At 46.8% G+C, this 27,792-nt stretch overlaps 1 protein-coding gene across 1 annotated transcript in view; it reads left to right on the top strand.

The window, feature by feature from the left end:
• dnah2 (dynein, axonemal, heavy chain 2) overlaps positions 1 to 27,792 on the top strand; it is a 380,569-nt gene that overhangs the window by 133,281 nt on the left and 219,496 nt on the right. The window contains exons 18-26 of the mRNA XM_087982834.1: positions 1,296 to 1,484; positions 2,580 to 2,727; positions 6,366 to 6,558; positions 9,078 to 9,278; positions 11,071 to 11,227; positions 11,324 to 11,498; positions 13,127 to 13,290; positions 14,592 to 14,753; positions 25,324 to 25,427. Coding sequence (XP_087838960.1) covers positions 1,296 to 1,484; positions 2,580 to 2,727; positions 6,366 to 6,558; positions 9,078 to 9,278; positions 11,071 to 11,227; positions 11,324 to 11,498; positions 13,127 to 13,290; positions 14,592 to 14,753; positions 25,324 to 25,427 — 1,493 coding nt within the window. The remainder of the gene's footprint in view (positions 1 to 1,295; positions 1,485 to 2,579; positions 2,728 to 6,365; positions 6,559 to 9,077; positions 9,279 to 11,070; positions 11,228 to 11,323; positions 11,499 to 13,126; positions 13,291 to 14,591; positions 14,754 to 25,323; positions 25,428 to 27,792) is intronic.

Consider the following 27,792-nt stretch of genomic DNA (forward strand, 5'->3'; position numbering starts at 1 on the left):
TACTCTTCGGAGGGTCAGTGTGGACTGGTTGGGCCATAAATGCCTGTTTTCATACTGTAGGGAATCTACTCATAGCCAAACTTCCATCGATTGGTTCTATCTATACATCTGGCTCTCTTGGAAAGGCAGCCAACATTATCTGAGACCCCACCCACCCCAGTTATAATCTCTTTCAACCTCTTTCATCGGGCAGACGATACAAAAGCTTAAACACACCCACCAGCAGGTTCAAGAACACATTGTTCCCTGCTGTTATTAGACTCTGGAATGGACTTTTAAAATTTCAAGCTTAATGCTAGTCTTGCTGTTTGTGACCCTTCTTTGCAATTGTAACATTGTTTCCTCACTGTTTTATTACCCTAATGCACTTTATATGTGTAGTGATTGGAACCAGCTGGATTTTGTTGACTATGAGATACTTGATTGGGGTTGTTAACCTGGGACGATCAGGAAGGCCCTGACTGACCGATATAACCAGGAGATCGAGAATCCCCTCAGCCTAGGGGAGTGACTCTGTGCTGGCTGGGCCTCAGTCAGTGTGCACTGTTAACCAGGAAGGCCCTGACTGACCGATATAACCAGGAGATCGAGAATCCCCTCAGCCTAGGGGAGTGACTCTGTGCTGGCTGGGCCTCAGTCAGTGTGCACTGTTAACCAGGAAGGCCCTGACTGACCGATATAACCAGGAGATTGAGAATCCCCTCAGTCTAGGGGAGTGACTCTGTGCTGGCTTACCATAGCCAGTGTACTGTGCGCAATTAAATATAGGGTGACTTGGTGACAGGATACCAGTCTCTGTGCAGTTATTTCGGTATGGGATGAGCTGTCTGTACTGCAAGCAAAACACAACTTTTCACTGTACCTTGGTAGATGGGACAATAATAAATCAAATCAGTATGCTGCCCTTTAATGTTAACCTAACTTATAAAGAAAGGCAGGAGGTCAGTGTGGTCACACCTTGAGGCAGTCGCAGCATCAATATTTCTGGGAGACATACCACAAAGAATATCAACGATAACAGCATTGGGCTAACGGTACAGTGAGACCATTGTGCCTCAATCATTTTGATGACCTAGAATCACACAGCCCAAAAGGAGGCCATTTAACCCACTGTACCTCTGTTGGCACTTCCAAAAAACTACCCATTATTCACACTCCCTCCTGCCTGATCTTTCAACCCTGTAATCCTTTTTCCCTTTAAAAGGTGTCCACTCCCAATCAACTTTGCTAATCCAGTGAGTTTGATAATTATTAAGATTTTGATATTTAATCTCCTTTTGATTGTGGCTTTGTAGGTGCAGCATTATTGGTTAAATTATGCCAAAAAGGTTGATCGAACAGTGGAAGAAGCCTTCAGACTGAATATTAAACGATCATTGCTGGAGCTGTCCAAGGCCATCAATGGGGATGCCAAATCCACACCCAATGCTCTCTTCAGGGTCATGGTGACTCTTCTGGATGACACTTCAGGTGGCCCACCACAGGTAGATCTCTTTCACAACTTGCTAGATTCATTGTAGATTTTTCATACCCCTCTGGTATATGGACGATTCAGGCTGATCCAGTAAACATAGTCATAGTGTCATAGAGATGTACAGCACTGAACCAGACCCTTTGGTCCGACTCGTCCATCCTGAACAAATAGCCTAAATTAATCTCGTCCCATCCCTCCAAACTCTTCCTTTTCATATACCCATCCAGATGCCTTTTAAATGTTGTAATTGTACCAGCCTCCACCACTTCCTGTGGCAGCTCATTCCATACACACATCACCCTCTGCGTGAAAAAGTTGCCCCTTAGGTCCCTTTTAAATCTTGCCCCTCTCACCTTAAACCTATGCCCTCTAGTTCTGGACTCCCCCACCCCAGGGAAAAAAGCCTTGTCTATTTACCCTACTTATGTGATTTTATAAATCTCTATAAGGTCATCCGTCACTCCAGGAAAAACAGCCCCTATCTATTCAGCCTCTCCCTGTAGCTCAAGCCCTCCAATCCTGGCAACATCCTTGTAAATCTTTTCTGAACCCTTTCAAGTTTCACAATATCCTTCACTTAGGAAGGTGACCAGAACTGCCCGCAATATTCCAAAAGTGGCCTAAACAATGTCCTGTACAGCGCAACATGACCTCCCAGCTCCTGTACTCAATACTCTGACAATAAAGGTAAGCTTACTAAACACCTTCTAAACATCTTTATAAATAGTGCAAGACTCAGCTGGGTTGTCAGAGAGGGACTGTTTCTTCTTGTGGCTGGTGGGCTGGAAATCTGGAATAGGAGGTTGAAACTTAAGATTTGAGCCAGACTGTTCAGGAGTGATATCAGGAAGCACTTCCTCACAGAGGGGAGTGGGAATCTGGAGCTTACTCCCCCTCAACAGCTGAGGAACAATTGATAAAGCTAACGGTTTTTGGTTAAGAGAAATAAGAAATCTGGATCGAGGTGGAGTTGAGGTACAGCTGAACCATGGTTGAATTGAATAGCTGAATGGCCTACTGTTCCTATTTTCATGTTATTGTTCTGTGCCTTAGTTAATTATCTACTAATTCTCTACTCATCCGCTTTCACCTGCTTTGCTTTCAGGTGGAGTTTTCACCCACTCTCGCCAGCCTTGCAAGCACTGTCAACAGTGTCAGTTTTCAGATTAAGAACACCCTTTCCATCTTCAAACGTATCCCAGAGCTACTGACCAGGAGGAAATCTACTCTGATTCCTGTTTTCCAAAATATTGGTAAGTAATGATTGTGGGAGCTGTGATTTTTGTCTGCATTCAGGTTCTGAAAGGGAAGGTGAGACCTGAGCAACAGGTGAATTACACCACACTGAGTGCAGCACCAGAGTTCACGCTGCAATGTATCACATACCCAGAAGGCAAACGTACTCCTGACTGACTTGGTTCATACTATTGTTAAATACTATATGCTCAAAAAACACCAGCATCAATCTTAATAGGCATGTACATTGTTGTGATGTTTCACCCCTGACATTAAAACCTGAAACAGGGTTAATAATGTGCGGGGCACAGCCTCCAAGTGAATGGACAACCAACCCTTTGGTGCTGAGGTGGGGAGAAATGTCTTCAGCCACAGGATGGTGAATGTGTGGAACCCATTGCCTCAGAAGGCTGTGGAGGCCAAGTCTTTAAGTGTCTGCAAGACAGAGATAAATAGTTTCTTGATTAGTAAGGGGATCAAGAGTTACAGGGAGGAGGCAAGAAAATGGGGGCTGCGAACAGTATCAGCCTTGATCAAATGGCAGGGCAGACTTGATGGGCTGAATGGCCTCATTCTGCTGCTGTATCTTATGGTCTTATGGATAAAGCAAGAAGTAACTGGGTACCAGTTAATCGATGTACCTATGAAAATGGCATGATTAACCATTTTTACCCATGTTGTGTGTACTCATGACTGCCAATTTATAAGTGATTCTGTGCTTAAGATGACAATAAAGTTGAGGAGTAACATCCCCAGAGTACAGCTGGGAAATGATGAGAAAATTTATTTAGAAACTGGTTCTGTGTGAGGTGCGTTAACAAGCCAAAGTTAACCTCACCAGATTAACTACTTTGTTAGTAAGGCACACACAGATCCATAATGGTTGAAGTTGCCTAGAAATGGGCTGCAAAGGAATTTCACCCAGCAGGTGGGAAACAAAATGGGAAAGCTTGCTCATTATTCATCTCGAATCTATTCCACATTGATTCCCTTAACTGGCATTGTTGCAATTTAAAAATAATTCTCAGCATTGTGTTCCAATCTCTCCATACTCTTACACTTTCCCAATCTCAGTAAATTCCTTCAACTCCACATCCTTCCAAGACCTCTTCATTCCTCCAATTCCGTACCTTACATATTCCTGATTTTAATAGCACCACCACTGGAGTCTGTGCCTTCAGCTGTCTCATCCTTAAACTCTGGAATTCCCATCCTAAATCCTCTCCACTCCTTTAAATGCTCCTTAAAATCTTATAGCTTTTAGAAAGTCAGAAAGTCAAACCGCAAGGAAACAGACCCTTCAGTCGAACCAGTTCATATCAAACCTAATCCCAAACTAATCTAGTCCCACCTGCCTGCTCCTGGCCCATATCCCTCCAAACCTTTCCTATTCATGTATCTATCCAAATGTCTTTTAAACATTGTAAGTATACCCACATCTACCATTTGATTGTGGGTAAGGTGTTGGAAAAGGTTATAAGAGACTTATAATCATCTGGAAAGGAATAATTTGATTACGGAAAGACAGCATGGTTTTGTGAAGGGTAGGTCGTGCCTCACTAACCTTATTGAGATATTTGAGAAGGTGACAGAGCAGGTGGATGAGGGTAAAGCGGTTGATGTGGTCTTCAGTAAGTCGTTTGATAAGGTTTCACACAGTAGACTATTGCACAAAATACAGAGATTCAGGATTGAAGGCGATTTAGCGGTTTGATCAGAAATTAGCTCGCTGAAAGAAGACAGAGGGTGGTGGTTGATGGGAAATGTTCATCATGGAGCTCAGTTACCAGTGGTGTGCCACAACAGTCTGTTTTGGGGCCACTGCTGTTTGTCCTTTTTATAAATGATCTGGATTTCGACATAGAAGGATGAGTTAGTAAATTTGCAGATGACATTAAGGTAGGCAGAGTTGTTGACAGTGCCGAAGGATGTTGTGGGTTACAGAGGGATATAGATAAGATGCAGAGCTGGGCTGAGAAGTGGCAAATGAAGTTTAATGTGGAAAAGTATGAGGTAGTTCACTTCAGAAGAAGTAACAGGAATGCATAGTACTGGGCTAATGGTAAAATTCTTGGCAGTGTAGATGAACAGAGCGATCTCGGTGTCCTGGTGCATAAATCCCTGAACGTTGCCACCCAGGTTGATAAGGTTAGTAAGAAGGCATGTGGTGTGTTGGTGTTTATTGGTCGGGGGACTGAGTTTCAGAGCCATGAGGTCATGCTTCAGCTGTACAAGACACTAGTAAGGTTGCACCTGGAGTATTGCGTGCAGTTCTGGTCACTGCATTATAGGAAGGATGTGGAAGTTTTGGAAAGGGTTCAGAGGAGGTTTTCTAGGATGTTGCCTGGTATGGAGGGAAGGTTTTACAAGGAAAGGCTGAGGGAACTGGGGCTGTTTTCGTTAGAGAGAAGAAGGTTGAGAGGTGACTGAATCGAGACATATAAGATAGTCAGAGGGTTAGATAGGGTGGACAGTGAGAGCCTTTTTCCTCAGATGGTGATGGCTAGCATGAGGGGACATAGTTTTAAATTGAGGGATGATAGATTTAGGACAGATTTCAGGGGTAGTTTCTTCACTCGGAGAGCAGTAGAAGCATGGAACGGCCTGTCTGCAACAGTAGTAGACTCACCGACGTTAAGGGCATTTAAATAGGCATTGGAGATACATATGGATAATGACGTAATGGTGTAGTTTAGATGGGCATCAGATTATTTTCACAGGTCAGCGCAACATCGAGGGCTGAAGGGCCTCTACTGCGCTGTAACATTCTATGTTCCTCAGGAAGTTCATTCCACATGCGAACCATCTATTGTGTAAAATATTTGCCTCTTTCTTTTTAATCTCTTTCCTCTCACCTTAAAAATGTGGCTCCGGTCTTGAAATTTCCCATCCTGGGGAAAAGCCAACTACCACAACTCTATCTATACCTCTCATTATTCTACAAACTTAGTGTCATAGAGTCATCGAGATGTACAGCACAGAAACAGACCCTTCGGTCCAACTCATCCATGCTGACCAGTTATCCCAACCCAATCTAGTTCCACCTGACAGCATCTGGCCCATATCCCTCCAAACCCTTCCTATTCATATACCCATCCAGATGCCTTTTAAATGTTGCAATTGTACCAGCCTCCACCACTTCCTCTGGAAGCTCATTCCATACACGTACCACCCTCTGGGTGAAAACGTTGCCCCTTAGGTCTCTTTTATATCTTTCCCCTCTCACCCTAAACCTATGCCCTCTAGTTCTGGACTCCCCCACCCCAGGGAAAAGACTTTGTCTATTTATCCTATCCATGTCCCTCATGATTTTATAAACCTCTGTAAGCTCACCCATCAGCCTCCGATGCTCCAGGGAAAACAGCCCCAGCCTGTTCAGCCTCTCCCTGTATCTCAGATCCTCCAATCCTCGCGACATCCTTGTAAATCTTTTCTGAACCCTTTCAAGTTTCACAACATCTTTCCGATAGGAAGGAGACCAGAATTGCATGCAATATTCCAAAAGTGGCCTAACCAATGTCCTGTATCAACCTCAACATGACTTCATGTAGCTCAGTGTCAAATGTTGCATTGCTGTAGAATTATATAAATTATATAAATATAAAAAGAAGTTATATAAATGTAAGTTCTATTACAATGCAATTACTTCTTGTAGAGAATGATGATGAAATTAGGAAGATCCAAGGTATGATCAATTCGGGCATGGCGACCAATGCTACAAATCTTCAGAACTATCTGAAAACCTGGGACACCTATCGTGAGATCTGGGAGATCAACAAAGATTCCTTCATCCGCCGTTACAAGCGCCTCAATCCAGCGGTGTCATCCTTTGATGCAGATATTGCCCGGTGAGAGACCTTGACTAAGACTTTAACTTGTTCTAAACCCACCTCTTGTACAGAGTTCATATTGGGCCTCTAACCATTTCTGTCACTCCACATTGATGCGAGTGCCTTCTGCATCTTCCTTAGGTTTCTTTCTTGTACTCTAGTTTGCCTTTTACATACTGGTATTGATCGCAGCTGATGGTAATACAGGACAAGTCCAGTCCCTGAGTGAAACCTGCCTTGATGGACCATAACTTTTAGTGGTCAGCCACTGAACATGTTCACAAGTGGCTGTCAGTGTACTTGTAACGAAAGAGTTTAAGTTTATTACACAAAAGAGAAGAAAAGGGATGTAGGTTTATGGTGAGTGGGTGAACATTTAAAGGAGATGTGCCAGGCAAGTTTTTCATGCAGTGGGTGGTTGGTACCTGAAACATGTTGCCAGGGGAAGTGGTAGAAGCAAATACTATAGGGATATTTAAGAGGCATTTAGACAGACCCTTGAATAGGCGGGGAATAGAGGGATACGGCAAATGTGCAGAAGATGGGGTTAGATTAGAAATACATCATGATCGGCACAGACATAGTAGGCCAAAGGTCTTGTTCCTGTGCTGTGCTGTTCTATGTTCTAGATATTGTAAAGTCACCATAGCCCCAGAGGACCACTCTCTCATTAGAGAGAGATGTTTGATACTGGGATTGACCTAATGGTCAGCATGTCACAGGCCAAGGGAGAGATTGAGAAGAAGAGATCTTCACGGTAACATCAGTTGGTGTAGGAATTGAACCCACACTGTTAGCATCACAAACTAGCTGGCCAACCAAATGAGCTAACCAATCCCCATTCAAAGTAAGGATTACAGGTTCTGTATTATCACTGCAGGAATGAATTATAAAACATTTTTAGCGAGTTATTCAAATATGGTCTTCAAATATTTGTCTGTGAGATAGCTGGCATAACGGGCAGCAGTGAGGCTCAGTAGCTAGCACTGCTGCCTCACAGTGCCAGGAACCCGGGTTCGATTCCAGCCTAGGACATCTGTCTGTGTGGAATTTACACATTCTGTCAGTGTGGGGTTTTCCCCGGGTGCTCTGTGTTCCTCCCATACTCCAAAACTGTGCTAGTTAGGTGGATGGGCCATGCTAAATTGCCTTTGGTGTCCATGGCTGTGCTGGCTATGTGGGTTAGCCTTGGGAAATGCAAGGTTACAGGGATAGGATGGGGGTGTGGGTCTGGGTGAGATGCTCTTCGGAGGGGCAGTGTGGACTTGATGGGCCAAATGGCCTGCTTCCACACTGACAGGATTCTGTGATGATTCAGGATTCAGTTGAGATGATGATTTTAGTGATAGTTATATAATTGAAAATGGCTTTGGACAGCCAGAGTGTAACTGGGATTGGAGTGCGGGTCTGCTTTGAAGATACAACCTGCTTTTGTCCTTCTGGCCATCATCTTTCCAACTCCTGAGTATGCCTCACTGGGAATGCGTGCTGGAAATCAAGCCCCTCTATTCCCGGAGTCATCACAAACATTAAAGATTTTAAAAAGTATGTATAACTCCCCAACTTTCCTGCTTTCTTAGCTCCAGGTTGGCACAAAGTATGGACCATGTTTTTGTTCTTAACAAGAATCACCATTTATTACAAATAAACAGACTATAGCTACAGGTGAACTGGATGATCCATTGGCATATGAACCTGCTAATTAAAACACTAAAACATTAAAACACGTGCGCATGCACACACACACACACACACAAAAGAAATGGGTGTTATGGATGTAGGGAAAATTGGGAATGCAGTTTAGTGATCTTTTGCACAAGATCTGCAGAAATGGTTCATGTGCTGTTCAGAATGCTGCTTCTCAGTTTTCCTTTTCCAGGTGCTTTGACTGGTTTGTGAGAGGTACAGGACAGTCCTAGTTTACACTTATGAAAGGTCTTTGACTTGTCACAGCTTACAGCAACTACTGGAGGAAGAATAAACCAGTTTTCTTCAGGCTTACTGTGGCTTTTACTGCAGAGAACAAAGACATCTCCTGAGAGATCTGGAGGCGACTATGTTTCTTGTTCACAGAACCAAGCTGTTCAGCAACCTGAGAATCAGTCATGTATTTGATGGCAGGATGAAGGCCTTTTTCATCATTGACAGCTGGTTGCTAATCCACAGACCAATCAGCTGCTTGGTGCTAACTAAATCTCCATCTGTGCACAACCAGTTCATTTACAACTACACTTCAACCACAGCTGGGACCAGAAGCTGTGCAAACTGTGCTCACAAAGAGTAACAGGATGCTTGCTTTCAAAATATGCAGTAGTCCCTCCAGCCAGCAATGCTTAGTTATAAAACCGATCTTTATTCGTTTCAATCCATGGTTTAAAATACAGAAAAATAAAACACATGGTCTTTGCAATGAAATTTAACCATAAATGAAGGCTTTAGAAATGACAGAATCATGTGCTTTAGCTCTGTCATTAGCATTGCTGTTGATACGTGGGCCTTATTCCTTAACTCACTTGATCTTTCTTTTTCTGTTGTAGCTACACAGAAGTGGCCAACAATGTCCAGAAGGAGGAGACCATTGTGCAGATTCAGTTTGTCCTTCTTGATTGCTCTCCGTTAAAATTCTCCCTCGTTCAGCACTGCAACGAGTGGCAAAATAAATTCACCACACTGCTGAGTGAGATGGCAAGCCAGATGCTGCTGGATTTCTGTCAGTTCCTTGAAGAAAATGGCAACAAGTGGGTTTGCTGGCATGCTATTGCAATCTGACTCTCCTAGCCCTGTCTGCACCTGTTTCCAGTTTCCTGCTGATAATCTGGCCATCCTTTCTATATCATTATTGATTCATCACAAATGGTCAGGGATGTTTCTCCTTTTAAAATATGGCTCACTGCTTTCCTACAGGGCACTTAATGGGAAGGTCCTGAGCAGTGTGCTGAACAAAGAGACCCTGGAGTGAAGGTTCATAGTTCCATGAAAGTGGAGTTGCAGGTAGACAGGATAGTGAAGTTGTTTGGTATGCTTGCCTTTATTGGTCAGTGCATTGAGTATAGCAGTTGGGAGGTCATGTTGTGTGTATACAGGACATTGGTTAGGCCACTTTTGGAATACTGCATTCATATGGTCTCCCTGCAAGAGGAAGGCTGTTATGAAACTTGAAAGGACTCAGAAAAGATTTGCAAGGATGTTGCCAGGGTTGGAGGATTTGAGCTATAGGGACAGGTTGAACAGGCTAGGGCTGTTTTCCTTGGAGCATCAGAGGCTGAGGGGTGACTTTATAGTGGTTTATAAAATCATGAGGGGCATGGATAGGATAAATAGACAAGGTTGAAGAATGTGGTGTTGGAAAAGCACAGTCAGTCAGGCAGCATCTGAGCAGCAGGACAATCGACATTTCGAGCATAAGCTCTTCATCAGGAATGTCAATTCTCTTTATCCTCAGATGCTGTCTAACTGGCTATGCTTTTCCAGCACCACACTCTTCGACTCTGACCTCAGCATCTGCAGTGCTCACTTTGTCTCAATAAACAGACCTGGGGTGGGGGAGTTCAAAACTCGAGGGCATAGGTTTAAGGTGAGATGGGAAAGATTGAGAAAGGACCTAAGGGACAACTTTTTCACGCAGAGAGTGGTGCAGATATGGAATGAGCTGCCACAGGAAGTGGTGGAGGCTGGTACAATTACAACTGGATGGGTATATGAATAGGAAAGTTTTAGAGGGCCAAGTGCTGGCAAATGGGACCAGATTAGGTTGGGATATCTGGTTGGTATTGATGAGATGGACCGAAGGGTTTGTTGCCATGCTGTATAGCTTTATGCTCTATGATGGCACTCACTTTTTCCTGGGTGCAATTCCAAAAGAGAAATTATTTCGATACCTACTTTAAATTAAAGTGCGCCAAATGCTTTGTAGCCATTGAATGAACCTGGGCAACTGTAAATGGCAGGATTCTACATCCAGAGGTCATTGCTATCATTGAAAGTGTCAACTGCATTGTCACCTAGCTCTGTGCCAATCACAAAGGAAATTCTTTTGAGGAACCCTATGCAACACCTTGGCAAATATTTCATGATTGGCGAGGATCTGCCATTGCGCAGGAACCGTATGTTTAAAATACTGAGTCAGTCGCATTGCTATTGATGAGTGGGAATGATCATAGAACCACAGAAGGAATTATAATAATGAAGACCAATCCTGTTTGTGCCAGGTGAAAGAGCTTTTCAATCTAAACTTGTTTTTCCAGCTCTTGGTCCGGAACCCACTAGGTTTCAGCAACTTGAGTGCCTATCTCTGCGTATTTTAAATGTCACAACATTTCTGACACTATTGGTCTATTATATATTGAAGTTAAACTTAAGTTCAGCCATCTCTCTTCTAAAGAAAATAAGCCCAGTCTAGCCAACCTCTCTTCATTGGTAAAATTCTCCATTCCTGGCAATATCATCTCCCTTGTGTGTCTACTGTGATCACATCCTGCATTTTACTGTGTCCTAACTTGTACTGTTCTCTGTCTTGCATGAAACTTTTAGAGTAAGCCATACTCCTCAGAACTTGGAAGAACTGACCAGTGGGATCCAGCACCTGGAGTACCTTCAGAACGAACTCCCAAAGACAGAGGCACGCATCAGCCCCATTCATGAGCAGTTCAACATCCTGGAGAAATACGAGTTCCAAATCGAAGAAGCAGTGAGTGTGGAACCACAGTTGTAAGGCAAGCACTGAGTTGAGCTAGACCACACTTTGACATTGTTCTGTTTCTCTCTCCCTCCCTCTCTCATGCAGGTCCAGCGGAGGCTGGAGTCAATGAATGGTGAATGGCTCAACTACCAACAGGTGATCAGTGACAGTGAGGCCATGCTGAAGAGGCAAAAGGAGAAGTTCAGAAGTGGCCTCATCCACTCTGCGGAAGAGCTGAAGAAGAAGACTCATAATGCCATTGAAGATTTTAACATGAGAGGTAGGCAGAAGAGGAGAGAGGCGATCCCACACCACCCACCCCAATCCAGCCTTTCCCTACAATATTCATTTAGAGTCCCAGGTAAAGAGAAGACTGCATTTCATGATCAATAGACCAGCCAATATTTATTTCTGTCTCTCAACCAATGTCATAAATAACAGTGACCTGATCATTATTACATGGCTGCTTGTGGGATCGTACTCTGTGTAATGTGTCTCTGGCATTACTACATTGCAGCAGTAACAATATTTCAAAACTACTTACTTGGCTGTTAGCTGCCTTGAGACATTCAGGGAGACCTTGCTCCTTTCTCTGTCTGACACAGCTGCACTGACCCTCTGACAGTGCCCACTCCCTCAGTTCTGACCCTCCAACACTACGCACTCTCTCAGCACTGACCTTCTGACAGTGCGGTGCTCCCTCAGCACTGATTCTCCGACAGAGCCCTCTCCCTCAGCACTGACCCTCCGATAGTTCGGTGCTCCCTCAGCGCTGACCCTTCAACACTATGGTACTCCCTTAGCGCTGACCTCCAAAAGTCTGGTGCTCCCTCAGCACTGACCTTTTGACAGTATTGGACTCCCTCAGTGCTCACCCTCCGATGGCTGCGGCACTCCCTCAGCGCTGACACTCTGACAGTGCGGCACTCCCTCAACGCTGACCCTCTGATAGTGCGGCACTCCTTTTTATTTTATTTTACTGTAATTATCCATTTGGATAATTTGTTCGAGCTTTTGCAGAGATGCTTGGACATGTTCCTTGTAATTCCTGTGTGAACGTTAGTCTTTCAGCCGTATCTGATACATGATTTAAGGTTAAAAATCACACAACACCAGGTTATAGTCCAACAGGTTTAATTGGAAGCACTAGCTTTTGGAGCGCTGCTCCTTCATCAGGTGGTAGTGGTTTTTAACTTTGTACACCCCAGTCCAACGCCGGCATCTCCAAATTATGATTTATATTAGTCTTGATGTGAGAATCACTTGATTGTCATTGGTGGTTGGCTTCCAGTGAACTTATCTTATTTGAACTATTTGAACAGTTTAGTTCTTGCCTTTTACGGGGCATATGGGAGTACACCTAAATCATATGGATGCACATTAACAGAAGAGCACCAGAACGTGTTAACTGGTATGTTTCAGGAAGTGTTTACTTCACTCTTTGGCTTGTGAATGCTTCACTGGGAGGCGCGAAACAGAATAGATTTGATTCACAAGTTCTGGGAGGGAGTTCAGAGTCCATGTGGTGTTTTTCTCCTCACTGATGTAGCTAAATGAACAATGTGGACTAAGGGGCAACTTTTTCACACAGAGGGTGGTATGTGTATGGAATGAGCTGCCAGAGGAAGTGGTGGAGGCTGGTACAATTCCAACATTTAAGAGGCATTTGGATGGGTATACGAATAGGAAAGGTTTGGAGGGATATGGGCCGGGTGCTGGCAGGTGGGACTAGATTAGGTTGGGATATCTGGTCGGCATGGACGGGTTGGACTGAAGGGTCTGTGTCCATGCTGTACATCTCTATGACTCTATGTTGGTCGTCCAGAAGTGATTTCTTCCACCATCACCCTGCTCATGTTGCCCCTGACCTCCCACAGCATGAAACATCAGCCATTTTTCTCTTTTCAGGGCCCTTCAGCAGTTCAATAAACACGGATAGTGCCCTGAGCATGATCAGCGAACTACGAAATAATCTCAACCTCCTCAAGCAAGAGGAAGAAAGCATTCGCAATGGCCTCAATGTCTTCAAGATTGATCAACCCTTGTCCAAAGAGCTGCAAAATCTGGAGAAGGTAAGGGAGTGAAATGCAGCACAGCCCATTGGGCCTACACTGGCTGCTTGAAAGGTGTTACCCAAATCTTCCATCCCACCCTCCCTTAGGCCTACATATTTACCGTTATTGTATTAATCCAGTTCCCTTTGAAATTACTTTCTCAAAATATTTGCTCAGAGGATATGAGTGTTGCTAGACAGACTAGCATCCCATTGCCCATCCCTAACTGCCCTAGAGTGGAGTTAGGAGTCAATCCGAATGGGCAAAGCATCAAATATAGGCTGTATCGGGTAAAGGTTGGCAGATTTGCTCCTGCCAGTGAAGTGGAAAGGATTGAATAAGAACAGAAATTGCTGGAAATGTTCAGCAGGTCTGACAGATTACGTGGAAAGAAATCATAGTTAATGTTTTGGGTTCATTGACCCTTCCTCAGAAATGAAGGCATAAAAACCACCTTTTTCCCAGATACCATCAGTTCTAAGGAAGGGTCACTGGACCTGAAACATTAACTCTAATTTCTCTCCGCACGTACTGCCAGACCTACTGAGCTTTTCCAGCATTTTCTGTTTTTGTTTCTGATTTCCAGCAGCTGCAGTTCCTTTGGTTTTTATTTGGAAAAGGTTGAATCTGTTTCTGTGTTCCAGATCACAGCAACTCACTGTGTTTACATGAAAGTCGCATTCGTGGCTTCCTGTTAATTCTTTTTCCCATTGCCTTCAGGCTGTCTCCCTCAATTACTGACCCTCCTGACGCTGATAATTTGATTAATGTGTGATTGACACTTCATAGAGACCGTTTGAACCTCCTGGACTCAGTATCAAGTTCAACCACTTGAGCTCCCACATGCCCTTAAGCCAAGCCCCACACACTAGGCCTTGTTAATCACACTTCACATCAGTTCTGATGAAGTCATCTGGACTCAATGTTAGCTTGCTGTCTCTCCACAGATGCTGCCTGATCTGCTGTGATTTCCAGCATTTTTTTGTTTTCAGTCTTGTTACTGTGTGAAACCACATATTACACACAGCCCATTGTTAGCCACTAACTGTCCCCATTAATAGCTGTTCCCAGTTCTATCCAGATTATTTTCCACTCCTTTGTCTGTCCAACTGTTCTTCTCTTTCTCTGGGATCTATCCCTACCTATCATTTACTCTTTACCGCCTCACCGCACCCTATCTTCTGTGTATAAACCCCCATTTTCCGAGCTACCATCAGTTAACCCGAAACGTTGATTCTAATTTCTGTCTCCATGGATGCTTCTCAGCTTTTCCAGCAATTTCTGTTTTTGTTTCTTTTGGCCTTTGCTTTGGTTTGTAGGATCTGGATTTCCTGCAGCAAGCCTGGGAGGTCACCAAACAATGGGAGGAATCTTGGGTAGAGTGGAAAGGAGGGAAGTTCAGCTCTCTGCAGACACAGATTATGGAGAACACCGCTATGGGATATTTCAGGAAACTGAACAAGCTCAGCCAGATTCTCAAGGTATTTAGCCCTTTGTTTTTCAGCATGACTGGATATATGCATATTGCTGCCAACCCATTTAATGGATGTGTTTAAAGTTAATGTGGGGAGCAAACAGGAGAGTGCACTGAAATTCCTTCCACCCTCTAACTATGCCTGCCTTTTCCTATTTCAATGAAAAATTGAGATGGTATTTTCTTCCAAGTGTGGTGGTGTGTGCCACACGTAAATGGTGAAACCAGAACCATAGCCATTGGTCAGCTCTAAGCCCACCAGTGGTCACGCAGGCTTTAGTCACCTGGCACTCGGCCTCAGATGGCCAGCCAATCAGAAGCCAGCAGCCCTTGTGAGTAGTAAAGCCTTCTCAGAATCCAAAGGTGCTAGTGTCAGGGCATTGCCAAGGCCCTGTGCTGGTAAGCAAGGTAGGTGGCTGTTCACAATGGCAGGTTAGCAGGATGTGGGTCACAGCCCTAGATTGAGGAGCTAGAGACCTTGCTAACCCCTCAGTCCGGTGGGTCCACTGTACCAGTTGGGAAGGATATCTGCTGGGGACAACATCAATCATGGTAATGACGTGAAGTGACCCTTAAGTCTTCATGAATTGATTACTGAATGGCACTAATTGGTGATGTGTTGGAGGGATCCAATTTGGCAATCCCTGTCCAGAAGTGGCTGGAAAAGGGTAAGAATCTCCCTGCTGCCAGCCGAGATGACTACCTGCCCTTCCTGTCACCCCATCCCTGGTATCATAGCCGCTCATTATGTCCACATTCATATGGATATATCAACTAAACACTCTATTTGCCCCAGTTTGAGTTTCCTGCTTCTCTCGATCACAGTTGAGTCGTGTACTGCCCACCTCTACCAAAAGAAAGGAAGCTGTGCCAAGCTTATTTTTGATATGGTGGTGCCAGTGTTGGAAGGGGGGTGGACAAGGTCAGAAGTCAGATTACATCAGGTTATAGTCCAACAGATTTATTTTAAATCACAAGCTTTCGGAGCGCTACCCCTTTGTCAGGTGACCTGATGGTGGGGCACTGCTCCAAAAGCGTCTGCTTTCAATAAACCTATTGGACTATAGCCCGGTGTCGTCTGACCTCCACTTTTATTTTTGGAAGAGGAGGAAGCTGTTACTTTCATTGTAGCACCAACATTAGTCAATCCTCTCTCCACCAGAGCAAGTCACAGTCTATATTGTCCAAGTTCCACTTCTCTGCAGGTGGTGCTGCATTTGTTGGCTCTGATACTGCAGGAACTCAAGCAGATGGTATCTGGCAAAAACACACCAACAAAACCCAAACAGAACTTTTGTTTGTTGCACTGATTTGGTTTATAAACATTAACTGATGGACAAAACTCCCCTTGTGCTGGTACAACGGAATAGCGAGTGAAACCTATGTAAACAAGCATTCCTACAAAATGGGCACCTGTGGATAGATTCAAACATCTTGTGTAGCGAATTATACAAGGAGCACTCTGAAACCACAATGCATGTTAAATGGATGGTGCCTGCATAACCAAAGAGCTTCCTTAGAGAGGCAGAGTGGCAGAATGACTCAGTGGTTAGCACTGCTGGCTCACAGTGCCAGGGACCCAGGTTTAATTCCACCTTCGGCTGACTGTCTGTGCAGAGTTTGCATGTTTCCCCACCCCTGCCCCCGCCCCTGTGTCAATGTGAGTTTCCGGTGTCCAGGGATGTGCAGGTTAGGTTGGAATGGCCATGCTAATTTATCATACAGTGTCCAGAGATGTGCAGGTTAGCGTGGATTGGCCATGGGAAATTGTCGCCCAGTGTCCAGGGATGTGCAGGTTCGGGTAGGTTGGCCATGAGAAATTGTCCCTAAGTGTCCAGGGATGTGCAGGTTATGGTGGATTGACCATGGGAAAGTGTCCCATAGTGCCCAGGCATGTGCAGGTTAGAGTGGGTTGGCCATGGGAAATTGTCCTTTAGTGTCCATGGATGTGCATGTTAGGAAGGACTGGCCATGGGAAATTGTACCATAGTGTCCAGGGATGCGTACGTTAGGGTGGATTGACCATAGGAAATTGTCGCATAGTGCCCAGGGATGTGCAGGTTAGGGTGAATTGGCCATGGGAAATTGTCCCATAGTGTCCAGAGATGTGCAGGTTATCGTGGACTGGCCATGGGAAATTGTCCCACAGTGTCCAGAGATGTGCAGGTCCGGCTAGATTGGCCATGGGAAATTGTCCCATAGTGCCCAGGGATGTGCAGGTTAGGGTGGATTGGCCATGGGAAATTATCCCATCGTGTCCTGGAACGTGCAGGTTAGGATAGATTGGCCATGGGAAATTGTCCCATAGTGCCTAGGGTGTGCTGGTTAAGGTGGATTGGCCATGGGAAATTGTCCCATTGTGCCCAGAGATGTGCAGGTTAGGGTGGATTGTCCATGGAAAATTGTCCCATAGTGTCCAGGGATGTGCAGATTAGGGTGGAATGGCCATGGGAAATTGTCCCATAGCGTCCAGGGATGTGTACGTTAGGGTAGATTGGCCATGGGAAATTGTCCCATAGTGTCTAGAGATGTGCAGGTTAGGATGGATTGGCCATGGGAAATTGTCCCATAGTGTCTAGGGATGTGCAGGTTAGGGTGGATTGGCCATGGGAAATTGTCCCATAGTGTCCAGGGATGTGCAGATTAGGGTGGAATGGCCATGGGAAATTGTCCCATAGTGTCCAGGGATGTGCAGGTTAGGGTGGATTGGCCATGGGAAATTGTCCCATAGCGTCCAGGGATGTGTACGTTAGGGTAGATTGGCCATGGAAAATTGTCCCATAGTGTCTAGAGATGTGCAGATTAGGGTGGATTGGCCATGGGAAATTGTCCCATAGTGTCTAGGGATGTGCAGGTTAGGGTGGATTGGCCATGGGAAATTGTCCCATAGTGTCCAGGGATGTGCAGATTAGGGTGGAATGGCCATGGGAAATTGTCCCATAGTGTCCAGGGATGTGCAGGTTAGGGTGGATTGGCCATGGGAAATTGTCCCATAGTGTCCAGGGATGTGCAGGTTAGGGTGGATTGGCCATGGGAAATTGTCCCATAGTGCCCAGGGATGTGCAGGTTAGGGTGGATTGGCCATGGGAAATTGTCCCATAGTGTCCAGGGATGTGCAGGTTAGGGTGGGTTGGCCATGGGAAATTGTCCCATAGTGTCCAGGGATGTGCAGGTTAGGGTGGATTGGCCATGGGAAATTGTCCCATCGTGTCCAGGGATGTGCAGATTAGGGTGGAATGGCCATGGGAAATTGTCCCATAGCGTCCAGGGATGTGTACGTTAGGGTGGATTGGCCATGGAAAATTGTCCCATAGTGTCTAGAGATGTGCAGATTAGGGTGGATTGGCCATGGGAAATTGTCCCATAGTGTCTAGGGATGTGCAGGTTAGGGTAGATTCGCCATGGGAAATTGTCCCATAGTGCCCAGGGATGTGCAGGTTAGGGTAGATTGGCCATGGGAAATTGTCCCATAGTGTCCAGGGATGTGCAGGTTAGGGTGGATTGGCCATGGGAAATTGTCCCATAGAGTCCAGGGATGTGCAGGTTATGGTGGATTGACCATGGGAAATTGTCCCATAGTGCCCAGAGATGTACAGGTAAGGATGGATTGGCCATGGGGAGTTGTCCCATCGTGTCCAGGGATGTGTAGGTTGGGGTAGGTTGGCCATGGGAAATTGTCCCACAGTGTCCAGGGAGGTGCAGGTTCGGTAGATTGACCATGGGAAAATTGCCCCATAGTGCCCAGAGATGTGTATGTCAGAGTGGATTGGCCATGGGAAATTGTCCCATAGTGCTCAGAGATGTGCATATTAGGGTGGAATGGCCATGGGAAATTGTCCCATAGTGTCCAGGGATGTGTACGTTAGGGTGGATTGGCCATAGGAAATTGTCCCAGAACCCAGGGATGTGTATGTTAGAGTGGATTGGTTATGGGAAATGTCCCATAGTGCCCAGGGATGTGTATGTTAGGGTGGATTGGCCATGGGAAATTGTCCCATAATGTCCAGGAGTATGCAGGTTAGGGTGGATTGGCCATGGGAAATTGTCTCATAATGTCCTGGACTATGCAGGTCCGGGTAGTTTGTCCATGGGAAATTGTCCATTGTGTCCAGTGATGTGTACGTTAGGTTGGATTGACCATAGGAAATTGACCAATAGTGCCCAGGGATGTGCAGATTAGGGTGGATTGGCCATGGGAAATTGTCCCTTAGTGTCCAGGGATGCGTCGTTAGGGTGGATTGGCCATAGGAAATTGTCCCATAGTGTCCAGGGATGTGCAGGTTAGGGTGGATTGGCCGTGGGAAATTGTCCCATAGTGCCCAGGGATGTGCAGGTTATGGTGGATTGGCCATGGGAAATTGTCCCATAGTGTCCAGGGATGTGTACGTTAGGGAGGATTGTTTTTGGGAAATTGTCCCATGGCATCCAGTGATGTGTAGTTTAGGGTGGATTGGCCATGGGAAATTGTCCCATAGTGTCCAGGGATGTGCAGATTCGGGTGGATTGGCAATGGGAAATTGTCCCATAGTGGCCAGAGATGTGCATATTCGGGTGGACTGGCCATGGGAAATTGTCCCTTAATGTCTAGGGATATGCTGGTTAGGGTAGATTGACCATGGGAAATTGTCCCTTAGTGTCCAGGGATGCGTCGTTATGTTGGATTGACCATAGGAAATTGTCCCATAGTGCCAGGGATGTGCAGATTAGGGTGGATTGGCCACGGGAAATTGTCCCATAGTGTCTAGGGATATGCTGGTTAGGGTAGATTGGCCATGGGAAATTGTCCCATAATGTCTAGGGATGTGTTGGTTAGGGTGGATTGGTTATGGGAAATTGTCCCATAGTGTCCAGGGATGTGCAGGTTAGGGTGGATTGGCCATGGGAAATTGTCCCATTGTGCCTAGAGATGTGCAGGTCAGGGTGGATTGGCCATGGAAAATTGTCCCATATGGTCCAAGGATGTGCAGATTAGGGTGGATTGGCCATGGGAAATTGTCCCATAGTGACCAGGGATGTGCAGTTTTGGGTGGATTGGCCCTGGGAAATTATCCCATAGTGACCAGGGATGTGCAGGTTAGGATGGATTGGCCATTGGAAATTGTCCCATAGTGTCCAGGGATGTGTCGGTTAGGGTGGATTGGCCATGGGAAATTGTCCCATAACGTCCAGGGATATGCAGGGTAGGGTGGATTGGCCATGGGAAATTGTCCCATAGTGTCCAGGGTGTGTCGGTTAGGGTGGATTGGCCATGGGAGATTGTCCCATAGTGTCCAGGGATGTACAGTTTAGGGTTGATTGGCCATGGGAAATTGTCCCATAGTGTCCAGGGATGTGGAGGTTAGGATGGATTGGCCATTGGAAATTGTCCCATAGTGTCCAGGGATGTGTAGGTTATGGCGGATTGGCCATGGGAAATTGTCCCATAGTGTCCAGGGATGTGCAGGTTAGGGTGGATTTGCCATGGGAAATTGTCCCATAGTGTCCAGGGATGTGCAGGTTAGGGCGGATTTGCCATGGGAAATTGTCCCATAGTGCCCAGGGATGTGCAGGTTAGGGTGGATTGGCCATGGGAAATTGTCTCATAGTGTCCAGGGATGTGCAGGTTAGGGTGGATTGGCCATGGGAAATTGTCCCATAGTGCCCAGGGATGTGCAGGTTCGGGTGGATTGGCCATGGGAAATTGTCCCATAGTGTCCAGGGATGTGCAGGTTAGGGTGGGTTGGCCATGGGAAATTGTCCCCTAGTGCCCAGAGATGTGCAGGTTAAGGTGGAATGGCCAGGGGAAATTGTCCCATAGTGTCCAGGGATGTACAGGTTAGGGTGGAATGGCCATGGGAAATTGTCCCATAGAGTCCAGGGATGTGCAGGTTAGGGTGGAATGGCCATGGGAAATTGTCCCATAGAGTCCAGGGATGTGCAGATTAGGGTGGAATGGCCATGGGAAATTGTCCCATAGAGTCCAGGGATGTGCTGGTTAGGGTGGAATGGCCATGGGAAATTGTCCCATAGAGTCCAGGGATGTGCTGGTTAGGGTGGATTGGCCATGGGAAATTGTCCCAAAGTGTCCAGGGATGTGCAGGTTAGGGTGGATTGGCCATGGGAAATTGTCCCTTAGTGCCCAGGGATGTGCAAATTAGGGTGGATTGGCCATGGGAAATTGTCCCATAGTGACCAGGGATGTGCAGTTTAGGGTGGATTGGCCCTGGGAAATTATCCCATAGTGTCCAGGGATGTGCAGGTTAGGATGGATTGGCCATTGGAAATTGTCCCATAGTGTCCAGGGATGTGTAGGTTAGGGTGGATTGGCCATGGGAAATTGTCCCATAGTGTCCAGGGATGTGTACGTTAGGGTGGATTGGCCATGGGAAATTGTCCAATAGTGTCCAGGGTGTGTCGGTTAGGGTGGATTGGCCATGGGAAATTGTCGCATAGTGTCCAGGGATGTGCAGTTTAGGGTTGATTGGCCATGGGAAATTGTCCCATAGTGTCCAGGGATGTGGAGTTTAGGATGGATTGGCCATTGGAAATTGTCCCATAGTGTCCAGGGATGTGTAGGTTATGGCGGATTGGCCATGGGAAATTGTCCCATAGTGTCCAGGGATGTGCAGGTTAGGGTGGATTTGCCATGGGAAATTGTCCCATAGTGTCCAGGGATGTGCAGGTTAGGGCGGATTTGCCATGGGAAATTGTCCCATAGTGCCCAGGGATGTGCAGGTTAGGGTGGATTGGCCATGGGAAATTGTCTCATAGTGTCCAGGGATGTGCAGGTTAGGGTGGATTGGCCATGGAAAATTGTCCCATAGTGCCCAGGGATGTGCAGGTTCGGGTGGATTGGCCATGGGAAATTGTCCCCTAGTGCCCAGAGATGTGCAGGTTAGGGTGGAATGACCATGGGAAATTGTCCCATAGTGTCCAGCGATGTACAGGTTAGGGTGGAATGGCCATGGGAAATTGTCCCATAGAGTCCAGGGATGTGCAGATTAGGGTGGAATGGCCATGGGAAATTGTCCCATAGAGTCCAGGGATGTGCAGGTTAGGGTGGAATGGCCATGGGAAATTGTCCCATAGAGTCCAGGGATGTGCTGGTTAGGGTGGATTGGCCATGGGAAATTGTCCCAAAGTGTCCAGGGATGTGCAGGTTAGGGTGGATTGGCCATGGGAAATTGTCCCTTAGTGCCCAGGGATGTGCAAATTAGGGTGGATTGGCCATGGGAAATTGTCCCATAGTGACCAGGGATGTGCAGTTTAGGGTGGATTGGCCCTGGGAAATTATCCCATAGTGTCCAGGGATGTGCAGGTTAGGATGGATTGGCCATTGGAAATTGTCCCATAGTGTCCAGGGATGTGTAGGTTAGGGTGGATTGGCCATGGGAAATTGTCCCATAGTGTCCAGGGATGTGTACGTTAGGGTGGATTGGCCATGGGAAATTGTCCCATAGTGTCCAGGGTTTGTCGGTTAGGGTGGATTGGCCATGGGAAATTGTCCCATAGTGTCCAGGGATGTGCAGTTTAGGGTTGATTGGCCATGGGAAATTGTCCCATAGTGTCCAGGGATGTGGAGGTTAGGATGGATTGGCCATTGGAAATTGTCCCATAGTGTCCAGGGATGTGTAGGTTATGGCGGATTGGCCATGGGAAATTGTCCCATAGTGTCCAGGGATGTGCAGGTTAGGATGGATTTGCCATGGGAAATTGTCCCATAGTGTCCAGGGATGTGCAGGTTAGGGCGGATTTGCCATGGGAAATTGTCCCATAGTGCCCAGGGATGTGCAGGTTAGGGTGGATTGACCATAGGAAATTGTCTCATAGTGTCCAGGGATGTGCAGGTTAGGGTGGATTGGCCATGGGAAATTGTCTCATAGTGTCCAGGGATGTGCAGGTTAGGGTGGATTTGCCATGGGAAATTGTCCCATAGTGCCCAGGGATGTGCAGGTTAGGGTGGAATGGCCATGGGAAATTGTCCCATAGTGTCCAGGGATGTGCAGGTTAGGGCGGATTTGCCATGGGAAATTGTCCCATAGAGTCCAGGGATGTGCAGGTTAGGGTTGATTGGCCGTGGGAAATTGTCCCATAGTGTCCAGGGATGTGCAGGTTAGGGTGGAATGGCCATGGGAAATTGTCCCATAGAGTCCAGAGATGTGCAGGTTAGGGTGGAATGGCCATGGGAAATTGTCCCATAGAGTCCAGGGAGGTGCAGGTTAGGGTGGAATGGCCGTGGGAAATTGTCCCATAGTGCCCAGGGATGTGCAGGTTAGGGTGGATTGGCCATGGGAAACTGTCCCATAGTGTCCAGGGATGTGCAGGTTAGGGTGGAATGGCCATGGGAAATTGTCCCATAGAGTCCAGGGAGGTGCAGGTTAGGGTGGAATGGCCGTGGGAAATTGTCCCATAGTGCCCAGGGATGTGCAGGTTAGGGTGGATTGGCCATGGGAAACTGTCCCATAGTGTCCAGGGATGTGCAGGTTAGGGTGCATTGGCCATGGGAAACTGTCCCGTAGTGTCCAGGGAGGTGCAGGTTAGGGTGCATTGGCCATTGGAAACACAGAGATATGGAGATGGGGTAGGAGAGTTGGTCTTGGTCTGGGTTGGATGCTCTTAGAAGGGGCAATGTGGACTTGATAGGCCAAATGGCCTGCTTCCACAGCATAGGAATTCTGTGATTCAGTGTCTGGCTCAGACCAGGGCCCAGAGAAAGCAGAAACCCAGTGTCCAGGTCAGAATCCTGAGTCTTCCTGTGCAGCACAGGCTGCCATTGCCAGCATGGAGTGTGATGATCTTGAGAAGTCACCCACTCTGCAAACCCAATCAGGGAGAATGCTCCCAGGATGTTCCCATTTTGGTTGGATGGAGTTAGTGTAGGTTCTGGCCATCTCTGTAAACAGACACAAGGACTGCTGGCTGTGGAGGGGGTTTGTGTGAAAGGCCAGTCTTGGTGATATTGGGATGGGGGTAGGGGTTAGTTTGGGTTCTGGACATCTCTGTTTCCAGACACAAGGACTGCCAGCTGTGGGGGGGGGGTTGAGAAAAAAGCACCTGCCCATCACACTCTCCTGGTTCTGATTAAACTAAATTGAATTTCTATATGTCCACTGCAGACTTTATTTAAAAAGAATCACTGATTTACAATAATTCATTCGCTGCATTTTCATTCTTTCAACTAACTAATCTCTCTGAGACACATTTCATTCAAATTCTTGAATTCTTATGTGAAAGGAAAGTTGCATTTATCATCCTACCTCAAGGATGTTATAACCACTTGTAGCTGTCAATCAAGTAGTGAACGAGAGGCACCTGCTCTGACAACAGTAGGTTGTAAATGATTCATACAGTACAAACCTTCTGAAGCCATCCACTTTATAGCAACAGGCAATGAAATAGCAGGCCTTTAAACTACTATTTGTTTTAAAACTGCATAGACCAGGGGACATATAAATGCCCTGACAGTTTCTGGAAGATTTAGCCATGACAGCTTGATAGTTATAATAAGTTTATTCATGTTTTACATACAATCATTCTACTTTTTATATTTCCAAAGGGTATCTGACCTCTCCTAAGGACGCACATGAAGCTAAACAAAAACGCATACTGCCTCTCCAAACAATTCAGTTAGAGCGTTTTCTGAAAAACGTAAACATTCAACATGTTTCGGATATCCCGTTAGTGACAATGGATCTGTTTCAAATCTGTTGCACTATAACATCTTTTTAAAATCTAATTACAAGTACCCTCAGTTTTTCTCCCCACTGTTTCTAATCCCCCACTGTCCCCCTCCCCACGTGATGAAAATATTAGGAGAACAGGTCAGGAAGCAGGACTTCAAGACATGGGGCTCTGATTCTGTTTTGGCTGTGTTCAAGATCCTATTGGTCTTTGCAAAAATTCAGTTTAATGTTGATGACCAAGGAGACATAAGGCTGACATACTGTGTAACCATGGGTAGTTCAGTGCTTCCATGTACCAAGCCCTATTAACATCGAGTTCACACAAGTTATTACAAAGTTGTTGTAACTCCTTTCATTGTCAGCATCACTGGTGCTCCCCCTTGTAACAAGATTCCTTTCTGTTCTCTCCAACACACACACAGACACACACACACACGCACATGCACACAGACAAGCACCTACACACACCATTATGCACACACACACATGCAGATGTGCACACATGAACATGCGCACACACGCACACAGGCAACAGACAAACACACATGCACACACACAGGCATGCACACACAGGTACGCACGCACACAGACACACGTGTGCATGTACGCGTGCACACACATACACTCACTCTCACTCACTCACATGCACAGTGACAGAAGTCTCCCTACTACCTCCGACATTGAAAGCTCTCAAAGCTGTGTCTCAGGAATGGCAGGTTTCTTAGTCATTGTAGATGCTGAGAAGAGTTTCCTTTTCCCACTGTGGGATCTTACTGTTGGTTTGATCACTGTTTCAAAACTCAGGATGCCTATAAACAAAGGCAGGCGATGCTAGTTTCTCAGGTATCTGTAATTCGCAGCTGTCACTATTCAGAGCGAAAATAGCTAATCGCATGCTTCTGTTATACTTTGTAGGATAAGAACTGGGACATTGTAACTGCATCAAAGAACAAGGTTCAGCAGTTTAAGAAGACAATGCCACTGATTACAGACTTGAGAAATCCAGCCATGCGCGACAGGTGAGTTTGGAAAGTTATTCCTCCTTTATTGTTAACCCATCATTTTTACTTGAAAGAACACACCTTTTCACTTCAGTTACTAAAACTTCATCTGCAGTTTACTACCTGTTTAAGATCAGGGTTAGCTACCATCTAGTGGGGCCTAAGAGCCAGAGGCTGAGAAAAGCAGTAAAAGGGGCTCGGAGGCTATTGTTTTTAAAGAAGGAGTTTCCTGCAGTGAAACCTTGTGACTCCATCATCATGTTTTTCTGTTTTCCAGTATTTTCTGACAAGTGATTATGCAGGTAATGTACCTGTAACTTCTGAAAGACAGTCTGCATAGATTAGATTAGATTCTCTACAGTGTGGAAACAGGCCCTTCAGCCCAACAAGTCCACACCGCCGCTCCAAAGAGTAACCCACCCAAACCCATTCCCCAACCCTATATTTACCCCTGACTAACGCACCTAACACTGCAGGCAATTTAGCATGGCCAATTCACCTAACCTGCACATCTTCGGATTGTGGGAGGAAACCAGAGCACCCGGAGGAAACCCACACAGACACGGGGAGAATGTGCAAACTCCACACGGACAGGTAGGAATCGAATCCAGGACCCTGGTGCTGTGAGGCAGCAGTGCTAACCACTGACCCACCGTGCTGCCCATAACCTATTAAACGGTTAAAACTGCACCATAGTCTTTCTTCAGGAATTGTAGATAGAATGTGGCTTGTGGATTTTATATTATCTTAATCCATCAAGTCATGCCTTCACTACTGAAAAACCTTGCAATTTTGTGGCATGTTTCACAACAGCCCAAGTGCTTTACAAGTAAGTACTTTTAAAACATTGTCATAATGTGAGAAAAGTGATTGATAATTTGTACACAGCATTCTCCCAGGAGAAACATGATGATGATCCATTCAACTACTTTGGAGTTATTTTGGTTGAGATAAACTATTGGCCCAGGACATCAGGCAGATACTTCCCTGTTTCTCTGTGAGCTCCTGTCAACAATTTCTTTAACATTTACCTGAACAAGCAGATTAGTTTCTTGTCAGAGATGAGACGCGTCCAACTTTGTGGCGCTTCATCAATGCTGCTTGTCAGATAGTGCGGCGCTCCCTCAGCACTGACCCTCCGACAGTGCGGTGCTCCCTCAGCACTGACCCTCCGACAGTGCGGCGCTCCCTCAGCACTGACCCTCCGACAGTGCGGTGCTGCCTCAGCACTGACCCTCCGACAGTGCGGCGCTCCCTCAGCACTGACCCTCCGACAGTGCGGTGCTCCCTCAGCACTGACCCTCCGACAGTGCGGCGCTCCCTCAGCACTGACCCTCCGACAGTGCGGCGCTCCCTCAGCACTGACCCTCCGACAGTGCAGCGCTCCCTCAGCACTGACCCTCAGACAGTGCCCACTCTCTCAGCATTGACCCTCCGACAGTGCAGCGCTCCCTCAGCACTGACCCTCTGACAGTGCCCACTCTCTCAGCATTGACCCTCTGACAGTGCGGCTCTCCTTCAGCACCGACCCTCCGACAGTGCGGTGCTCCTTCAGCACTGACCCTCCGACAGTGCGGTGCTCCCTCAGCACTGACCCTCCGACAGTGCGGTGCTCCCTCAGCTCTGACCCTCCGACTGTGCGGTGCTCCCTCAGCACTGACCCTCCGACAGTGCGGTGCTCCCTCAGCTCTGACCCTCCGACAGTGCAGCGCTCCCTCAGCACTGACCCTCTGACAGTGCCCACTCTCTCAGCAATGACCCTCTGACAGTGCGGCGCTCCCTCAGCACTGACCCTCCAACAGTGCGGTTCTCCCTCAGCACTGACCCTCCGACAGTGCGGTGCTCCCTCAGCACTGACCCTCTGACAGTGCGGTGCTCCCTCAGCTCTGACCCTCCGACAGTGCAGCGCTCCCTCAGCACTGACCCTCTGACAGTGCCCACTCTCTCAGCAATGACCCTCTGACAGTGCGGCACTCCCTCAGCACTGACCCTCCGACAGTGCGGTGCTCCCTCAGCTCTGATCCTCCGACAGTGCAGCGCTCCCTCAGCACTGACCCTCTGACAGTGCCCACTCTCTCAGCATTGACCCTCTGACAGTGCGGCTCTCCTTCAGCACCGACCCTCCGACAGTGCGGCGCTCCCTCAGCACTGACCCTCTGACAGTGTGGAGTTCCCTCAGCGCTGATGCTCTGACAGTGCGGCACTCCCTCAGTACTGACCATCTGACAGTGCAGCACTCCCTCAGCACTGACCCTCCGACAGTGTAGCACTCCCTCTGCACTGCCCCTCTGGTGCATCACTCCCTCAGCATTGACCCTCCGACAGTGTAGCACTCCCTCTGCACTGACCCTCTGACAGTGCAGCACTCCCTCAGCACTGACCC

The sequence above is a fragment of the Chiloscyllium plagiosum genome, unplaced genomic scaffold (genome assembly GCF_037043375.1).
Source record: "Chiloscyllium plagiosum isolate Xiang-an unplaced genomic scaffold, Cpla_swu_hap1 HiC_scaffold_44, whole genome shotgun sequence".
Lineage (NCBI taxonomy): Eukaryota > Metazoa > Chordata > Chondrichthyes > Orectolobiformes > Hemiscylliidae > Chiloscyllium > Chiloscyllium plagiosum.